This window comes from Chelonia mydas, chromosome 1 (genome assembly GCF_015237465.2).
Source record: "Chelonia mydas isolate rCheMyd1 chromosome 1, rCheMyd1.pri.v2, whole genome shotgun sequence".
Taxonomy (NCBI): domain Eukaryota; kingdom Metazoa; phylum Chordata; order Testudines; family Cheloniidae; genus Chelonia; species Chelonia mydas.
The window spans coordinates 33,817,146-33,834,137 of record NC_057849.1 but is presented as its reverse complement, the minus strand read 5'-3'; the positions used below and the strand labels follow the sequence as shown (position 1 = coordinate 33,834,137).

At 43.5% G+C, this 16,992-nt stretch overlaps 1 protein-coding gene across 3 annotated transcripts in view; it reads right to left on the bottom strand.

The window, feature by feature from the left end:
• DYNC2H1 (dynein cytoplasmic 2 heavy chain 1) overlaps positions 1-16,992 on the bottom strand; it is a 384,528-nt gene that overhangs the window by 195,893 nt on the left and 171,643 nt on the right. For all 3 annotated transcript variants that reach the window (XM_037889977.2, XM_043529611.1, XM_043529618.1), the window contains 3 exons: positions 12,852-12,986; positions 11,793-11,936; positions 2,317-2,406 (listed from right to left, as the gene is read on the bottom strand). In XM_037889977.2, the coding sequence (XP_037745905.1) occupies positions 2,317-2,406; positions 11,793-11,936; positions 12,852-12,986 (369 nt within the window). The remainder of the gene's footprint in view (positions 1-2,316; positions 2,407-11,792; positions 11,937-12,851; positions 12,987-16,992) is intronic.

Sequence of the window (16,992 nt, the reverse complement as noted above, 5' to 3'; positions counted from 1 at the left end):
CACTTTATCTTTCTTTGTGTGCAGTAGAAGTACCTTAGGTTGCATCTACATTTCCAAATGTATTTCTACATTTTATTGCAGAATCTAATCATCAGGGTGATTTAAAAAAAACCCTAAATATTTATAACTATCAATATTAAATTTTCTGATTCTAAGCCACACTGTGTGAAGTACTATTAAGAATAAAATTCAAGCCAGTGAATTTTGTGTGTGTGTGTGTATGTTTTTTTAGTTGTGTAAGTATTTAGCTTTTGCTGGTATTACTGTGATAGTGCTGAAGAGTGAAAAGGTTCCAATTAGAGATCAGGGACCTATTATGCGGGACACTGTATGAGCGCACACACATAAAACAAAAAAGATTCAAGGAAATTGAATCTAAAGGAATTGGCGGCTGTGATTGCAGAGCCATTGGCCATTATCTTTGAAAACTCGTGGCGAACGGGGGAAGTCCCAGATGACTGGAAAAAGGCTAATGTAGTACCAATCTTTTAAAAAGGGAAGAAGGAGGATCCTGGGAACTACAGGCCAGTCAGCCTCACCTCAGTCCCTGGAAAAATCATGGAGCAGGTCCTCAAAGAATCAATCCTGAAGCACTTACATGAGAGGAAAGTGATCAGGAACAGTCAGCATGGATTCACCAAGGGAAGGTCATGCCTGACTAATCTAATCGCCTTCTATGATGAGATTACTGATTCTGTGGATGAAGGGAAAGCAGTGGATGTATTGTTTCTTGACTTTAGCAAAGCTTTTCACACGGTCTCCCACAGTATTCTTGTCAGCAAGTTAAAGAAGTATGGGCTGGATGAATGCACTATAAGGTGGGTAGAAAGTTGGCTAGATTGTCGGGCTCAACAGGTAGTGATCAACGGCTCCATGTCTAGTTGGCAGCTGGTGTCAAGTGGAGTGCCCCAGGGGTCGGTCCTGGGGCCGGTTTTGTTCAATATCTTCATAAATGATCTGGAGGATGGTGTGGATTGCACTCTCAGCAAATTTGCGGATGATACTAAACTAGGAGGAGTGGTAGATACGCTGGAGGGCAGGGATACGATACAGAGGGACCTAGACAAATTGGAGGATTGGGCCAAAAGAAATCTGATGAGGTTCAATAAGGATAAGTGCAGGGTCCTGCACTTAGGACGGAAGAACCCAATGCACCGCTACAGACTAGGGACCGAATGGCTAGGCAGCAGTTCTGCAGAAAAGGACCTAGGGGTTACAGTGGACGAGAAGCTGGATATGAGTCAGCAGTGTGCCCTTGTTGCCAAGAAGGCCAATGGCATTTTGGGATGTATAAGTAGGGGCATAGCGAGCAGATCAAGGGACGTGATTGTTCCCCTCTATTCGACATTGGTGAGGCCTCATCTGGAGTACTGTATCCAGTTTTGGGCCCCACACTACAAGAAGGATGTGGATAAATTGGAGAGAGTACAGCGAAGGGCAACAAAAATGATTAGGGTCTGGAACACATGACTTATGAGGAGAGGCTGAGGGAACTGGGATTGTTTAGTCTGCAGAAGAGAAGAATGAGGGGGGATTTGACAGCTGCTTTCAACTACCTGAGAGGTGGTTCCAGAGAGGATGGTTCTAGACTATTCTCAGTGGTAGAAGAGGACAGGACAAGGAGTAATGGTCTCAAGTTGCAGTGGGGGAGGTTTAGGTTGGATATTAGGAAAAACTTTTTCACTAGGAGGGTGGTGAAACACTGGAATGCGTTACCTAGGGAGGTGGTAGAATCTCCTTCCTTAGAAGTTTTTAAGGTCAGGCTTGACAAAGCCCTGGCTGGGATGATTTAATTGGGGATTGGTCCTGCTTTGAGCAGGGGGTTGGACTAGATGACCTCCTGAGGTCCCTTCCAACCCTGATATTCTATGATTCTATGATAGAGAGCCAAAGCCGTTTCTGCTTCTTCCTAAATAAGAACTATGTGTTTGATGGGGACAAACTTGTAGCCTCTGCTGCAGTTCTGCAGAGGCTAGTGCAGCCTCAGCACTGAAAGAACCCCATGATCTCTGCATAGGGTTAAAAGAGCGACAGTACGTGTAGTAGGTTGCTGATGGGGCACAGAGGTCATTTTTTCTCCTAAAGCAGCCACAAAGCTGCTCTGTTTTGGTGTATTACCTGCTGAAGAACAATTACATGATACAAAGTCAGCTCCCAAAAGCTAATGTACCCATGACTCATACACACCCAGAATTTAGTATTATAGTATATACAGTGATCCAAAATACTGCATATGTGAAGCAGGCCAAGTTATGGTTGCTGTGAGAATATAGTTTCACATTTAGTACAGAAAAGAGCAAAGAAAATGCATCTTACCTTAAACAAGCAGCGACAGACATATTCATACACCATATGTTTTAATGAGCTGATAAGAGACATAATTCTTTCTTCAGTATTTTCTGAATCCTGAACAAAAGTAGTTTGAACATGAAAAGTTCAACTGGACAAAAACATGTATATATGTGCAAATACCTAGAGTGCACAATGGGCACTTAAGACTGAGGATCCAGCCCATGTGTTTAAAGTCAGACACCTAAATAAGAGGCCTAATTTTCAGAGTTGCTGAGCACTCAGATGTCCTACTGAGCTCACTTGCAGGCCCCAGTGACTGTATTTATGTCCCACAATATAGATTTAGAGGTCTAAATTCATATATAAACATTCTGGCCTTAGTCATGGAAAACACAGGCTGAATATTCAAAACATCTGTGACAAATTCCAGGGGATCTGAACCTGCAACCATTTGCACATAAACTATTACACTTCCCACTGCTCTACTCAGATACTACACTAAGGAAAATAGACTAAACTGACAACCCAGGAGACTGTTTCTCTAAACCTCAGACCAGGCACATCGCAGGAAGCGATAACACAAGTTTCTTCACACTGCCCCACCCATGTTTTATCCCGGCCTTGGAGGAACCACATCTAAGAATGAAAGAATAGTTAATTCTCCATACTCATTAAATCCTTGGTCTCTAATAGCCCTCATACGCTGATAGCTTGGCCTCACTACTGACTTATTAATTATTATTAATTAATTAATTTTGCTAAAGGAGTTGGCGGATGTGATTGCAGAGCCATTGGCCATTATCTTTGAAAACTCATGGCGATCGGGGGAAGTCCCGGACGACTGGAAAAAGGCTAATGTAGTGCCCATCTTTAAAAAAGGGAAGAAGGAGGATCCTGGGAACTACAGGCCAGTCAGCCTCACCTCAGTCCCTGGAAAAATCATGGAGCAGGTCCTCAAGGAATCAATTCTGAAGCACGTAGAGGAGAGGAAAGTGATCACAAACAGTCAGCATGCATTCACCAAGGGCAAGTCATGCCTGACTAATCTAATTGCCTTCTATGACAAGATAACTGGCTCTGTGGATGAGGGGAAAGCAGTGGACGTGTTGTTCCTTGACTTTAGCAAAGCTTTTGACACGGTTTCCCATAGTATTCTTGACAGTAAGTTAAACAAGTACGGGATGGACTATAAGGTGGATAGAAAGTTTGCTAGATTGTTGGGCTCAACGGGTAGTGATCAATGGCTCCATGTCTAGTTGGCAGCCGGTATCAAGTGGAGTGCCCCAAGGGTCGGTCCTAGGGCCGGTTTTGTTCAATATCTTCATAAATGATCTGGAGGATGGTGTGGACTGCACCCTCAGCAAGTTTGCAGATGACACTAAACTGGGAGGAGAGGTAATTACGCTGGAGGGTAGGAATAGGATACAGAGGTCCCTAGACAAATTAGAGGATTGGGCCAAAAGAAATCTGATGAGGTTCAACAAGGACAAGTGCAGAGTCCTGCACTTAGGACAGAAGAACCCCATACACCGCTACAGACTAGGGACTGAATGGCTCAGCAACAGTTCTGCAGAAAAGGACCTAGTGGTTACAGTGGACAAGAAGCTGGATATGAGTCAACAGTGACCCGTTGTTGCCAAGAAGGCCATTGGCATTTTGGGATGTATATGTAGGGGCATTGCCAGCAGATCGAGGGACATGATCGTTCCCCTCTATTCGACATTGGTGAGGCCTCATCTGGAGTACTGTGTCCAGTTTTGGGCCCCACACTACAAGAAGGATGTGGAAAAATTGGAAAGAGTCCAGCGGAGGGCAACAAAAATGATTAGGGGACGGGAACACACGACTTATGAGGAGAGGCTGAGGGAACTGGGGATGTTTAGTCTGTGGAAGAGAAGAATGAGGGGGGATTTGGTAGCTGCTTTTAACTACCCGAAAGGGGGTTCCAAAGAGGATGGATCTAGACTGTTCTCAGTGGTAGCAGATGACAGAACAAGGAGTAATGGTCTCAAGTTGCAGTGCGGGAGGTTTAGGTTGGATATTAGGAAAAACTTTTTCACTAGGAGGGTGGTGAAACACTGGAATGCGTTACCTAGGCAGGTGGTGGAATCTCCTTCCTTAGATATTTTTAAGATCAGGCTTGACAAAGCTCTGGCTGGGATGATTTAGTTGGGGACTGGTCCTGCTTTGAGCAGGGGGTTGGACTAGACGACCTCCTGAGCTCCCTTCCAACCCTGATATTCTATGATTCTATATTATATTATTATTATTGTACATTTAAATTGCAGTTGCATATAGACACTCAAGCCGGGCTGGGCCACACTGTACCAGGCATTATACAAAACATATAGAAAATGACATTCGTAGCCCCCAAAACATTTACTATCTAAAAGACAAACATAGCAGGAGGATGAAACAAACCAGGGTATCAGGGTGACGGTAGAGGAGATGGTGGGTGTAATAAAAATAATAGAATCTGTATAGTTTTTGGCTAATCTGCAGCAGTAAGCACAATTTGCACATGCCTAGCCATTATCAGGTTGCAGTGTACTGTAAGCATTATGAGGAAGGACTTGAAGAAGGATAATGTGGCTTTACAGATTGACTTGATGGGAAGTTTTCCCACATCTATAGGGCAACACAGGAGAAAGCTTGAAGACACTTGTCAGAGAAGCAGGTAATCAACTTTACAATAGGATATTAGGGTGGATAGGTAGTATGACGCTAAATTGTGAAAGATTTTGAAAATAAAGACAAGAAGTTAGTGTTTGATGTTATGGAAAGAGGTGGGGCCAGTGGAGGATTGTAGGGAGGGGGATTTATATAGTCAGAGTAATGAGCCAGCAAAATGATTTTAGCAGCAGCATTTTGAATGGCCTTGAACGGGTGCGGGGAGGTAAAGTTGAAAGCATTGAAGCCAGAGAGATTACAGAAATAGAGGTGTGAGACATTCAAGGTTTGGACAAGAGTTTTGGAAGTGGGGTTGGGGGTGGGGAGAAAAGGTCATATCTTGGAAATGTGGTTCAGGAAGAAGTGGTAACATTTAGTCACAGCCTTAATTTGTGGGGTTAATGAGAAGGCTGATCTGAAGATGAATCTGAAGATGAGCAACAGGGAGGGTATTTGTGTTATCCACTACAATAACAGGGGGAGAGAATGGGCTTGTGGGGACAGGAGCTATATTTTGGTCATGCTAGATTAGGTTGTATTCAAACTAGTGAAAGGTTCCATTTCCTCTTACTAAACTACTGAAACATTTAGAATCCCAAGCCTTTGTTCCTTTCCTTATTCTGTCCCTTACGGGTAGAATTTGCTTTATTCACAGATTAGCTAATCACTGAAGAGCCTACAATTAAATAAATAAAATCTCAAGGTTCACTATATTAAGCCTTGCTTTTTCATACGTACTGTAATCTTAGCCAAAGAGCCTAAACTACAGAAAAAGAGGTTACTTAGGTGGTACAGTAACTAGAGTTCTTAAAGATGTGTTCCCTTCAAGTGTACCTGCACCTATGCTTTTGATCAGAGATTTCTGGTAGCAGTACCCATTCAGCCCGTGCATATGCCCCACACATCCTTGTGGCCCAGGCCTAGGCTACATGTGGCTCTGTGGGTGAACTATCCTCTGTGTGGGTGAACTATCCTCTGTTACTTCTCCACTGCAAAGTCCCACAAGGGAGGCTCCGAAACAGAGGGGAAGGAGGACAGGTAGTGGAGTACCCACAGAGACACCCATCTGAAAAAATTCCCGTCACTGGAAAAGGTGAGTTACCTCTCCTTCAGGTGACTCCCAAGCAGCACTCCACTAAAGAGGTGGGAGGTTCAGAGCAGAGTCCAATACAGAAGAATTGCATTGCCTACATCAGCTTCTGATCTTTCCCCAGGCATTACGACATAATGATTAGAGAAAGTATGAACAGAAGAAGTTGCCACTCCACAAACGTCTGCAATTGGTACATCCTTTAATATGGCCACAGATGTAGGTAGTGCTCCTGTGGAATGTGCTATCACTCTCAAAGGAGGCTGAACATGAGTTCTGTTGTAACAGACCTTAATACAACCAGAGATCCACTTTGATAACCTCTGTTTTGAAATTACTGAACCCTTGTTTCTGTCAGCAATGGATGCAACTAATCTATGAGATCTTCTAAATAATTTGGTCTTATCTACGTAGATGGCTAATGCCCTCCTGACATCTAGGGTACGGAATATGGCTTCTTGACTAATCTGATGCAGTTTGGAGAAAAACACAGGAGATAAATGGTTTGATTAATATGAAATTCTAAGGACACCTTAAGTAAAAATCTTGGATGAGTCCACAGTGACACTTTCTGTCTGGTGAGTAACGTAAATGTTGGTACTGCCATTAAAGCCCCCAATTCTCCAACCCTTCAGGGAGAAGTGATAGCTATCAGGAAGGCTGTCTTCAAATGATAAAACTAATAGAAAATACATAGCTAATGGCTCAAAAGGATGTTTCACAATGCAATTAAGGACTAGGTTCAGATCCCAGCTAGGAGTAAGATCTCTGACTTGTGGGGAGATATTTAAAAAACCTCTTAGGAATCTTGCTATAGTTGGGTGACCGAAGAGTGAAAAACCCTCTAGGGATGTGTGAAAAGCTGTTATTGCTATTAAGTGAACATTAATGGAATTCATAGAAAGACTGGATGTTTTCTAACTGGTAATCCAATACCTTAGGAAGAAGAGAGCGAGTTGGCAAAATCTGATGATAGTTACATCAAAGATAACATTGTTTTCATTTCTGGAGGTAAGTATTTCTTGTAGATTCTTTTCTGCTATTTAATACAAGGTGTTGTACCTCTGACAAACAGGATATCTCTATTCCTGAGAACCATCAAGGAACCATACTTGGAGCCCTAGAAAGATCCTGTCAACAGGGGTGAAATGTTCGACTAGCATCCTAAGTCACTAGGCAAGGATCAAGTGGAAACTGCTATAAAGAGTGAGAGGTCAGTCTCACTAGACAGGAATACCAAACTTGTCTTGGCCATGTTGGTCTATTAATGTGACTCTGGCCTGATTTTGTTTGATTTTGCTGAGAACCTTTAATAGTAACGGTGTTGGTGGATACATGTAGAGAAGTCCTTTCATCCATGAGATGAGAAAAGCGTCCCTCAGGGACTAGGGAATAAGACCTCCTCTGGAGCAATAGCTGATGCAATTTGTGTTGGCTGCCATGGCAAACAGAGTGATCTCCAGGAAACCCCAAGCTAAGAACATCTTGTGGAAGCCTTGTGGAGTTTAGTTCCCATTCATAATATAGAAAGAAATGAGTGCTGAGGTTGTCTGTCCTGGTGTTCTGAATATCATAGAATCATAGAAGATTAGGGTTGGAAGAGACCTCAGGAGGTCATCTAGTCCAATCCCCTGCTCAAAGCAGGATCAACCCCAACTAAACCACAACTAAATATGTGTGACTTAATAAGCTCAGTTGACTATCTGGTTGGCTATGCACCAATTCCAGAGTTTTACCAATTCAGCACAGAGAGACAGGGACTATTCTCTTCCTTGACAGTTGATGTAATACATGCAAGCCACATTGTCTGTCATTATCCTTATTGACTTGGATCTGATTAGAGGTAGCAAGTGTATGCAAACATGTAAGTGAGGCCACCTCTAGTGCCGGCAATGGATTGTGACAGGGTCCCTGAAGAGCTATGGGAAGGATGAATGGGTAGCAGGGATAGACTTGAAATCAATAGTGTAATCAGATGTTATGACTTCCAAAACCCATTTGTCTGATGTTACATTCTCCATGCAGCCTGAAAATGGGAGAGGCAGCATCCATAAGGAGGTGGGGGGAGGGGAGGTATGATGTTGCAACTGTAAAACCCTGTTGATTGGATGGGTGTGATTCTTGACCAAGCCATCAAAACGATTGCATGGAGGTTGTAGATGGCTGAGAAGATGTAGCTATAGCTAAAAGAGGTTCAGATGGTCTATGATAAGTTGCATGTGGGGCTGGGTGTGCTCTTTGTGTCATCTGAAACGTATTAAATCTCCTCTTATTTACAGGAGTATACATACTTATGGATCTCAGCAGGGTTCTCGAGTCCTTTAAAGTGTGGAGAGATCTATCCATCAAGTCTGCAAAAAGCTTGCAACTGCAAAGGGGAGGTCTTTGATGGTACTCTGGACCTCTCTGGGGAAGTCTAATACCTGAAGCCCCAGACACACTTCTCATAACCAGAGTAATAGATATAGACCACGCTGCAGTATCTGCAGCATTCAAGGAGGTCTGGGGCGATGTCTTTGCCAGGAACTGACCATGTTGTATAATGGCCTTTAACTGGTCACAATGTACCTCTAGCAGGTGCTCAGTAATCCAGTTGAATTGGTTGTAATTTAAATAGTCTTATATGGGTTTGAGTGCCTAATGCTTCACTATTCTGAGGGGGGCTAAAGAGTAAGATTTGTGTCCAGAAAGATCAAGCTTCCTGTGATCCTTAGTGTACAGGGCGGGCTTTGAGCTATGTTGTCTGCCTTGTTCATTAATGGTCTCAACTACTAGGGAATTCAGAGCCGAGTGAGAAAATACAAATTCCAGTTCCATGGCAGGGACATAATACTTTTTATCTGCCCTCTTGCAGGTAGGCTGAGGTATGCCAAACTGTCTTAGTGGGCTCCATCAGAGCTTCATTGACTGGAACGATATTCTCATAGATGTCAAAGTGTGTAGAATATCTAGGAATTTATGATGGGACTCCTGAACCTCCTCTAAGCGTGTCAGCAATTTGCTTAATCAGGTCCTGAAACTGTCTGAAGTTATCCATCATAGAAGATAGTGGAAGCATCACAGTTTCATCAGGCAATGAGGAGGAACTATGAGTAAGAGGTGTCACCTCCTTATTCAGCCTTGCTTCTTGCAGATCTCCTCTGGCACAGGTGGTGGTAGAGGAGTTTGAGGAGAATGGTCCCTTCTCTTTTCCCTCCAGTGCAAAGACCTCATTGCAAATTGTTGATCACAGATCACCAATGGTCCCAGAAAGGCCACTGAGGGGGCCCATATGGCCTAGGTGGAGGCATCCGTCTGTGTTCCTGATATGTGATGTCATTTGAGGTCTATCCTTCTGTAATACATCAATGTAGAGGGGAGAGCTAAGTGTCTTAGAATAGACAAGGGAACTGAGCACCGAAATTTAAGAGTCTCAGGAGTCCTCTTCCAAATATTCCAAAGGGAGCACAGACGTTCAGCTTGCAAAGCAGAAGGGGGAGTAAGGTACTCCAGATGACTGAGTGGTAGGTGACTGAGCAGTAGATGACCAAGAGAATCTTGATGCTGACAAACCCCCAGCACCCATTAACTAAGGAGACTCAAGCTCCAAACATATTATCAGGTCTTTAGGGTACCTAAATTCTTGGAGTATTGATGTTGTCGAAGACAGGGTTGAGTGAGAACCTGAGGAGGATGGCTTTGATACCAATGCAGGTGGTACCGAGTGCTGGGGTATGTAAGGATTAAATAAAAACCTGGGTAAACACTATAGGGGGTAAAGGCACAGGCAGGCACTGTCTCTTCACATGATAGATAAAGTTGCCACCCTTTTCCCTCCCCTTCTGTTTGTTAAGGATAGATAAGTGTTGCAGCTGCATAAGGAATGTGGTTGTCTGAGGGATACCCTTTGGGTGAAGAAGTGTTATCTCCCCACTCCCTTCCTTTCCCGGCTACATAAATGAGCTCGGGGTCATGGCTCCTTCCTCCCTCCCCTGTGAACTGCTGATTAAGGGAATTTGTGGCTACGATTACTGCAAAGAAATGTATCTTCAACGTAAAAATGTCTGTAGAATATGCTTAATGCTGTAAACCGTAAACAGGGCACGTATAATTATATTCAGTATATAGCTATTAATATTTGTTATATGGGCGTTCATATGATCAAATAAGGATTTTGGGGGTGTTGTAGTAAATGTGGGTATTTACATATTAACTTAGATAAAAGAGTGTGAGGTGAGCTTACTTGACAATTCGGTCGAGGGGAACAAGTACCACAATAAAGAAGCCCATTTACTCAATCTGCCTCTGGGTCTCACTCTTCCTTCTTTTCATCTCTAACACCAAGCACCTGGCATGGGAGTGAATCGGCTCCATTTCCATCAGTATGGTAGATAACCAAGTGGTCTTTGGTATTGTTGACTTTCATGTTACCAGCATCGAGTGTTGTTTAGGGACATGCTTAGAACTCTTCTCAACAATGTCTTTGCCACTTTGGGTATGGGTACCCAAAATCAGTACTGAGTCTCTGTTAGACAACTGACTCCTCTTTGCCTTTGCAGTACCAGCATCACTCAGAGCCTGCAAGGAACTCCTCTTGGAACTTGAGGTCTCAGTAGCCTTCTTGTGCATAGGTAACTGAGCTCTTCTTGGAGATTTACTCCTTATCTCCTTTGGCTTAGAAGCAGATGTCGAGGCTACCTATGCTGAGGACTTCAGCACCATAGATGTATTCAGTGCTGCAGTACTGCCTATCTCTCTAGCAGTCTCTGGTGACTGAGATCTTGATGTGGATGGGGCACTGGCCATACTGGGAAGTCTATGCTCCAGGGGGTCTTCCATCCCTGAATCCAAAGCTGGTTATAGAACTTTCTCTATCATCAGGAGTTTAAACTAGATCTCCCTCTTTTTACGGATCTACCGTTGAAGGAAGTACAGATTTGGGACATATGAATATCACTCAAAGAGTGGAGGCACTGGGAATGCCTGTCACTGATCAGAATAGCTTCATGGCAGGAAAGGCACCTCTTGAATCCTGGGAAGGCCCAGCATTCCTGAGCAAAATAATGAAAAATGACCCCTAGAAGAGGAAAGTGGTTAAAAATTACCTAACTGTATCTATGAAAATATATGTATTTTCATAGATATATGTATTTTCATAGATATAATTAGAGGTCTGTGTGTGTGTGTGTGTGTGTGTGTGTGTGTGTGTGAGAGAGAGAGAGAGAGAGAGAGAGAGAAAAGGGAATGGTTCCAACAACTACAAACATTATAAGATAACTAACTATACGCTAACTAATTAATTAATTGCTAAATACTAGAGATAATAAGCACACAGTAGACTCCATCTCAGGCCAAAGGTGGCTGAAAAGGAACTGAGGGCAGTTTGCCCACGCAGCCCCATATAGCCTCAGAGTGGAGCACAAGGACGTGTGGCGCACATGCACAGGCCCAATGGGCACAGCTACCAAAAATCTCTGATCAAAGGCACAGGAGGCAGGCACACCTGAAGTGGAGCACCCACAAGGACACTACTCAAAGAAGAATGGATGTTACTTGATTTTGAGTGTTGCAACAAGGATATGACTCCTACATACTGAAAGTAAATACATATATTTGGAATGTACAATGTATAGTAGTACAACATGTCCATACTAATGTTGTGTTATTCTTTAAAAACATCTAGAGCACTTACGAATTTTTAAAAACCACAAGCATATTGATCCCTCTCCTGAATTCACATCTGCAAAAAATCAGGACATACCTGCTTGCTTTGCAAAGCCCTTTGGAAAAGTCGTAGGAAAGCAGCCAAACTAAAACGGTACATGTTATTAATTTTGGACAAGTCAGAGATAATAAAGTACATCTTGCTGGCACTCTCAGCTAAAGGGAGATAGGCATCCCTCTCCTGTGGATAAAAATTAAAAATACTCAGGATCAGTACTCTACTGCCATCTAAGGGTCACTGAACAAATACTTGTTCAACCTAGCAAAAAACCACTCTGATGCATTATACAACTTCAGAATATACCATATCCAATCACATTAAAATCAAAGATATTTTGGTTCCTAACATACTTTAAACTCTACTACACTAAAAAAATAATCCACATACAAATATAAATTAAACAAGTTCGTTTGTGTTACTAGAATTAAAATTATGTTTATACTCTTATTATAAGCCCTAATGCTTTAATTTATAGTATTCTTATTATAAACAGCCCAATTTTAGGGCATATAATCCAGGCCTTTACATTAGTTCCAGTTTGAAATTTGGCATAAAACATGTTAGTTCAAAATTACTTTTCTATTCTTTCCATTTTAACCATTTTTTATTTTAAAAAGATTGTTTCAGTTATGTATTCATTCAAGAAGTGTAAAATCGATAAAGTGTAACAATTAAAAACGCTTTTGGGGCTTGTATATCTGAAAATATCCCTTACTTCAAAGAAAGAAATAAGCACAGCACTACCCATACACATGGAGATGCATGAAAGAAATCTTGGCTCCATTTAAATCAATGGCAAAACTCCCATTGACTTCAGTGGGACCAGGATTTCACCTCTGATTTGTTCATGTCCATCTTTAAACAACAGACACAATAAGTGCTCTCATTTTAGCATTAGACATGTAGCTAAATAGCAAGTATAATAGAACAAAAATAATAACCGACCAACTAAAGCGGAAAATAACGTATGTAGGAGATAATCCCTATATATTGCAGGGCTGGTCCATGGACATCAACAGGATTACACAGGAGCAATAATGTTATTTCTGACATTGAAAAAATAATAAAAAGAAACATTTTAAGAATAGACATCACCTGATCAAGAGAAATCTGAAGTTTGTGAGACTCAGCAAGAGATTCTTGGATGAGTGCACTACTTGCTTTGGTCTGATTCAAAGATTCAATCAGATCCTTATTTTCAAGTAGGTTGCCTTGTGATGTTGCAAGAGTCTGAAAAAAATTAAAATTAACTTTAATAAATTAACTCATAAGTTTACACTTCAGGAAACTGTGCAGTGTATAAATGGAATATGATGCTGATACCAATACCAGAATTTATCTTGAGAGAGAAATTACTTTTACCTTTGCAGGTGCCTCTAACATGTTTGTTAGTCTCAAAACAGATAAAAAGCATATTAGAGATAAGATGGTCAGCCTGAAAACTGAAGTGTTATGTTGATGCAGCAATAAAACACATGAACAATCTACAAAAAATCGAGAAGGCCCAGTTTGGAGTTGCTAGCTTTTATTGGGCTTATAGAAAAAGATGGCCTCATAGTCAGAGCCTTATCCACTCCCCCATAAAAGGCAGATCTGAGACTCAGATGCAGGAATTATTTAATACCTTTCCTTTTACAATTTTAACCTGTAGTTGGCTGGCTTTTATAATCTTGCAGATTCCAAGGAAGTTTCTACCTAGCTACTTTCTCTCTAAAGATACTCAACCTCTGTAAGATTTACTCTTCCTCTTTCCCAACTGCAGTTACTGTGATTTACTAGCAACTAAAAATATCCCAATTATACAATCAGAACTCCTCTCTGAAATCCCAATGACCATTCCATAATTTTCTTGTACAATTATCTTTACTTCATGTTAATCTAGAAAGTTTGAATGTAGCACTATTATTTGGGGTGAGGGGGAGAAATACCAAAAGATTTCTTTTCTGGGAGTAACATTTTCCCAAATCTGCCTTCTGATGGGAAGTTATTTTCCTGATGGTCAGATGAATGCATAACATTATTTAAGCCAGGACAGAGCGACCTTGGCAAATCAAACAGTGACAAGCAATGCACAAAGGGCAGTTTTGAAATCCCTCCTGAAAACACTCTGTAACTTTCTATCAATTGATCTTTGAAGAAAAAAATTCCCCCTATGAGGAAATGACCATTTCTATTTCTAGGGAGGATATGGTCCTGTTGGCCTTAAATAGGGCCAGGATGGTATCCTTTGATTCCTGAATCTTAGACAACTTCAGAGCCTGTTTGCTCAGGTGTTTTTATTTGTATGGGTTCTCACATTCTTCCCTTAAGACACTCTTCAAGGACAGATGGAGAGGAAATGCAGTCTCTGCTTGGGCATTCAAAGATACCGGGGTTTGTCTGCAGATTCCTCCTTTTCTGGATGATTCTCTATTGCAGCCACCACTTTTTTACACTTGTAGACATATCCTTAGTTAGGAACCCCGGGCCGGCAGCGGGCTGAGCGGGGCTGGTGGCCAGGACCCCGGCTGGCAGGAGCCAGCGGACGGAACCCCAGACCAGCAGCAAGGTGAGCGGGACCAGCGGCTGGTATCCCAGGCCAGCAGCAGGCTGAGCAGGTCCGATGGCTAGGACCCCGGCTGACAAGGGGCCAGTGGCCAGAACCCCAGACCTTCAGTGGGCTGAACGGGGTGTCAGACAGAACCCCAGACCAGCAGCAGCTCACCCACTGCCGGTCTGGGGTTCCGTCCGCCGGCTCCTGCCAGCCGGGGTCCTGGCCACCAGCCCCGCTCAGCCCGCTGCCGGCCCGGGGTTCCGTTCACTCAGGCCGGCAGCAGACTGAGCGAGGCAGGTGGCCAAGACCCCAGCTGTCAAGGGGCTGGCAACCAGAACTCCAGACCATCAGCGCCCTGAGGAGGGCCGGCAGACAGAACCCCAGACCGGCGGCGGGCTGAGCGGCTTAGCCCACTGCCGGTCTGGGGTTCTGTCTGCAGGCTCCTGCCAGCCGGGGTCCTGGCCGCCGGCCCTGCTCAGCCTGCTGGGGGTTCCATTCACCCAGGCCGGCAGCAGGCTGAGTGGGGCCGGCAGCCGGGACTCCGGCTGGCAAGGGGCTGGCAGCCGGAACCCCAGACTGGCGGCGGGCTGAGTGGCTCAGCCCACCGCTGGTCTGGGGTTCTGTCCACCGGCTCCTGCCAGCCAGGGTCCCGGCCGCCGGCCCCGCTCAGCCTCCTGCTGGCCTGGAGTTCCGTTCACCCAGGCAGGCAGCGGGCTGAGCGGGGCCAGCAGCCGGGACCCCGGCTGGCAGCAGCGTGCCAGTAAAAATCAGCTCGCATGCCACCTTTGGCATGCATGCCGCAGGTTGCCGACCCCTGATCTAGTCAAAGAGTACTAACCACAATCTGTGCCTTAAAGACAAGTGAATCATTGAAAGTGTGATCAATGTGTTAGGAATTGAGAATTTATGATCATAAGTCAATGTAATAAAAAATCTCGGTAATTTGCATTGTTCTTTGATATAACTCCTGAGCCTCAACTCTAGTCTGTGGTAATTGCTTGCAAGACTGTACTGTGTGTGTAATACATGCCTAGAAGATTAGTATTATCTACACATGAGTTGTGAACTTTGGCTGAATACTAATGTGGTTCTGGATGAATTAATACATTGTTGGTTGGTTAAGAATAAGCAAGTGTCCTGATTTGAGAAATACTGTTCGAGTTAAAAGTTGACAGAAAAAGAACCCAGTATTAAAAGTAGCAATACTCCCTGGACTCGATAAAAAGGGGTTATTCTATTCATACTTATCCAATTGGCAAACAAAGTTTGTTAGATTTCAGCTTGAAAATCTAACTAGCAAATTCATAAACTTATTCCCCTTTCCTGCTTACAGAGGTAAGTAAATGGACAGTGGAAGGATATTATTTACTTTTTTTAAAGAGAAAGTTACTCACCTTGTGCAGTAATTGAGGTTCTTCGAGATGGCTGTCCCTGTGCATGCTCCACTTCAGGTGTCTTGGTGCCCTGTGCTTGTAATCAAATGTTTGTAGTAGCAGTGCCCTGGTTGGCCGTTCATGCATGGCAGCCGTCTCGTGCCACTCCAAGCAGCCACCTAGCATGCGCAGCCAACCATCCCCCAGTTCCTTCTCTACCCCAGAGGATTGGCGTAAAACTCTGAAGTAGAGGGGAGCAAGGGGGTAGGGAGCACCCACAAGGACAACCATCTTGAAGAACCTCAGTCACTGCACAAGGTGAGTAACCTTCTCTTCTTCTTTGAGAAGAAGGTGACTGTTGAGCAGTGCCCTTCAGTGGAGGGGAGGAGCTTCGGAGTTGGTTTAGGTATGGTGGATAGCACCAAGAGTCCAAACTGAGCGTCTGCAGTTGATTGTTGTTCTAAAGCGTAGTGTTTAGTAAAGGTATGGGCTGATGCCCAGGTAGCTGCTTTGCAAATGTCCACGATGGGCACATTGTTGAGAAAGGCCACAGATGTCAATATTGCTCTGGTGGAGTTTGTGCATACTCCAGAGGGAGCTGTCAGATTGTGGTTTTGATAACACAACTGGATACATGTCAATATAGATTTGGATAGTCTTTGTCTGGATATAGTTTGACCCTTTGATCATTCTGTTGTGGAGAAAAAGAGTCTGGATGATTTTCTAAATGTTTTTGTTTTTTCTACATTGAACGCTAGAGCTCTGTGGACATCTAACGTGTGAAGGGAGGCCTCCCTGCTGTCAGTGTGTGGTTTCGGGAAGAATACAGGTAAGTAAATGGGATGATTTAAATGGAACGTTGACATGACCTTGGATATGAATTTAGGGTGTGGTCACAGAATTAATTTGTCTTTGAGGAATGCTGTGTAAGGTGGGTGTGCCATTAGGGCACCTAGTTCTCCCACCCTTCTTGCTGATGTGATGGCTACTAGGAAGGGCACCTCCATAGATAAGTGTAACAATGAACAGGTTGCAAGGGGTTCAAACAGTCTCCCCATGAGAATGCGGAGAACAAGGTTGAGGTCCCACATAGGAGTCAGGTCTCTTAGTGTGGGATAGGTGTTATCTATGCCTTTAAGGGAAGCATTTAGTCAATGGATTAGCAAATATGGTGAATTCGTCCACCTTGGTATGGAAGGAGGTGATGGTAGCCAAATGTACTCTGAGTGAGCTGGTGGATAACCCAGATTTTTTAAGTGCCAGTATATAATCGAGGATATGGGGTAATGGGGCCAACTGTGGAATAATATGGTTGTCTTGGCACCAAGTA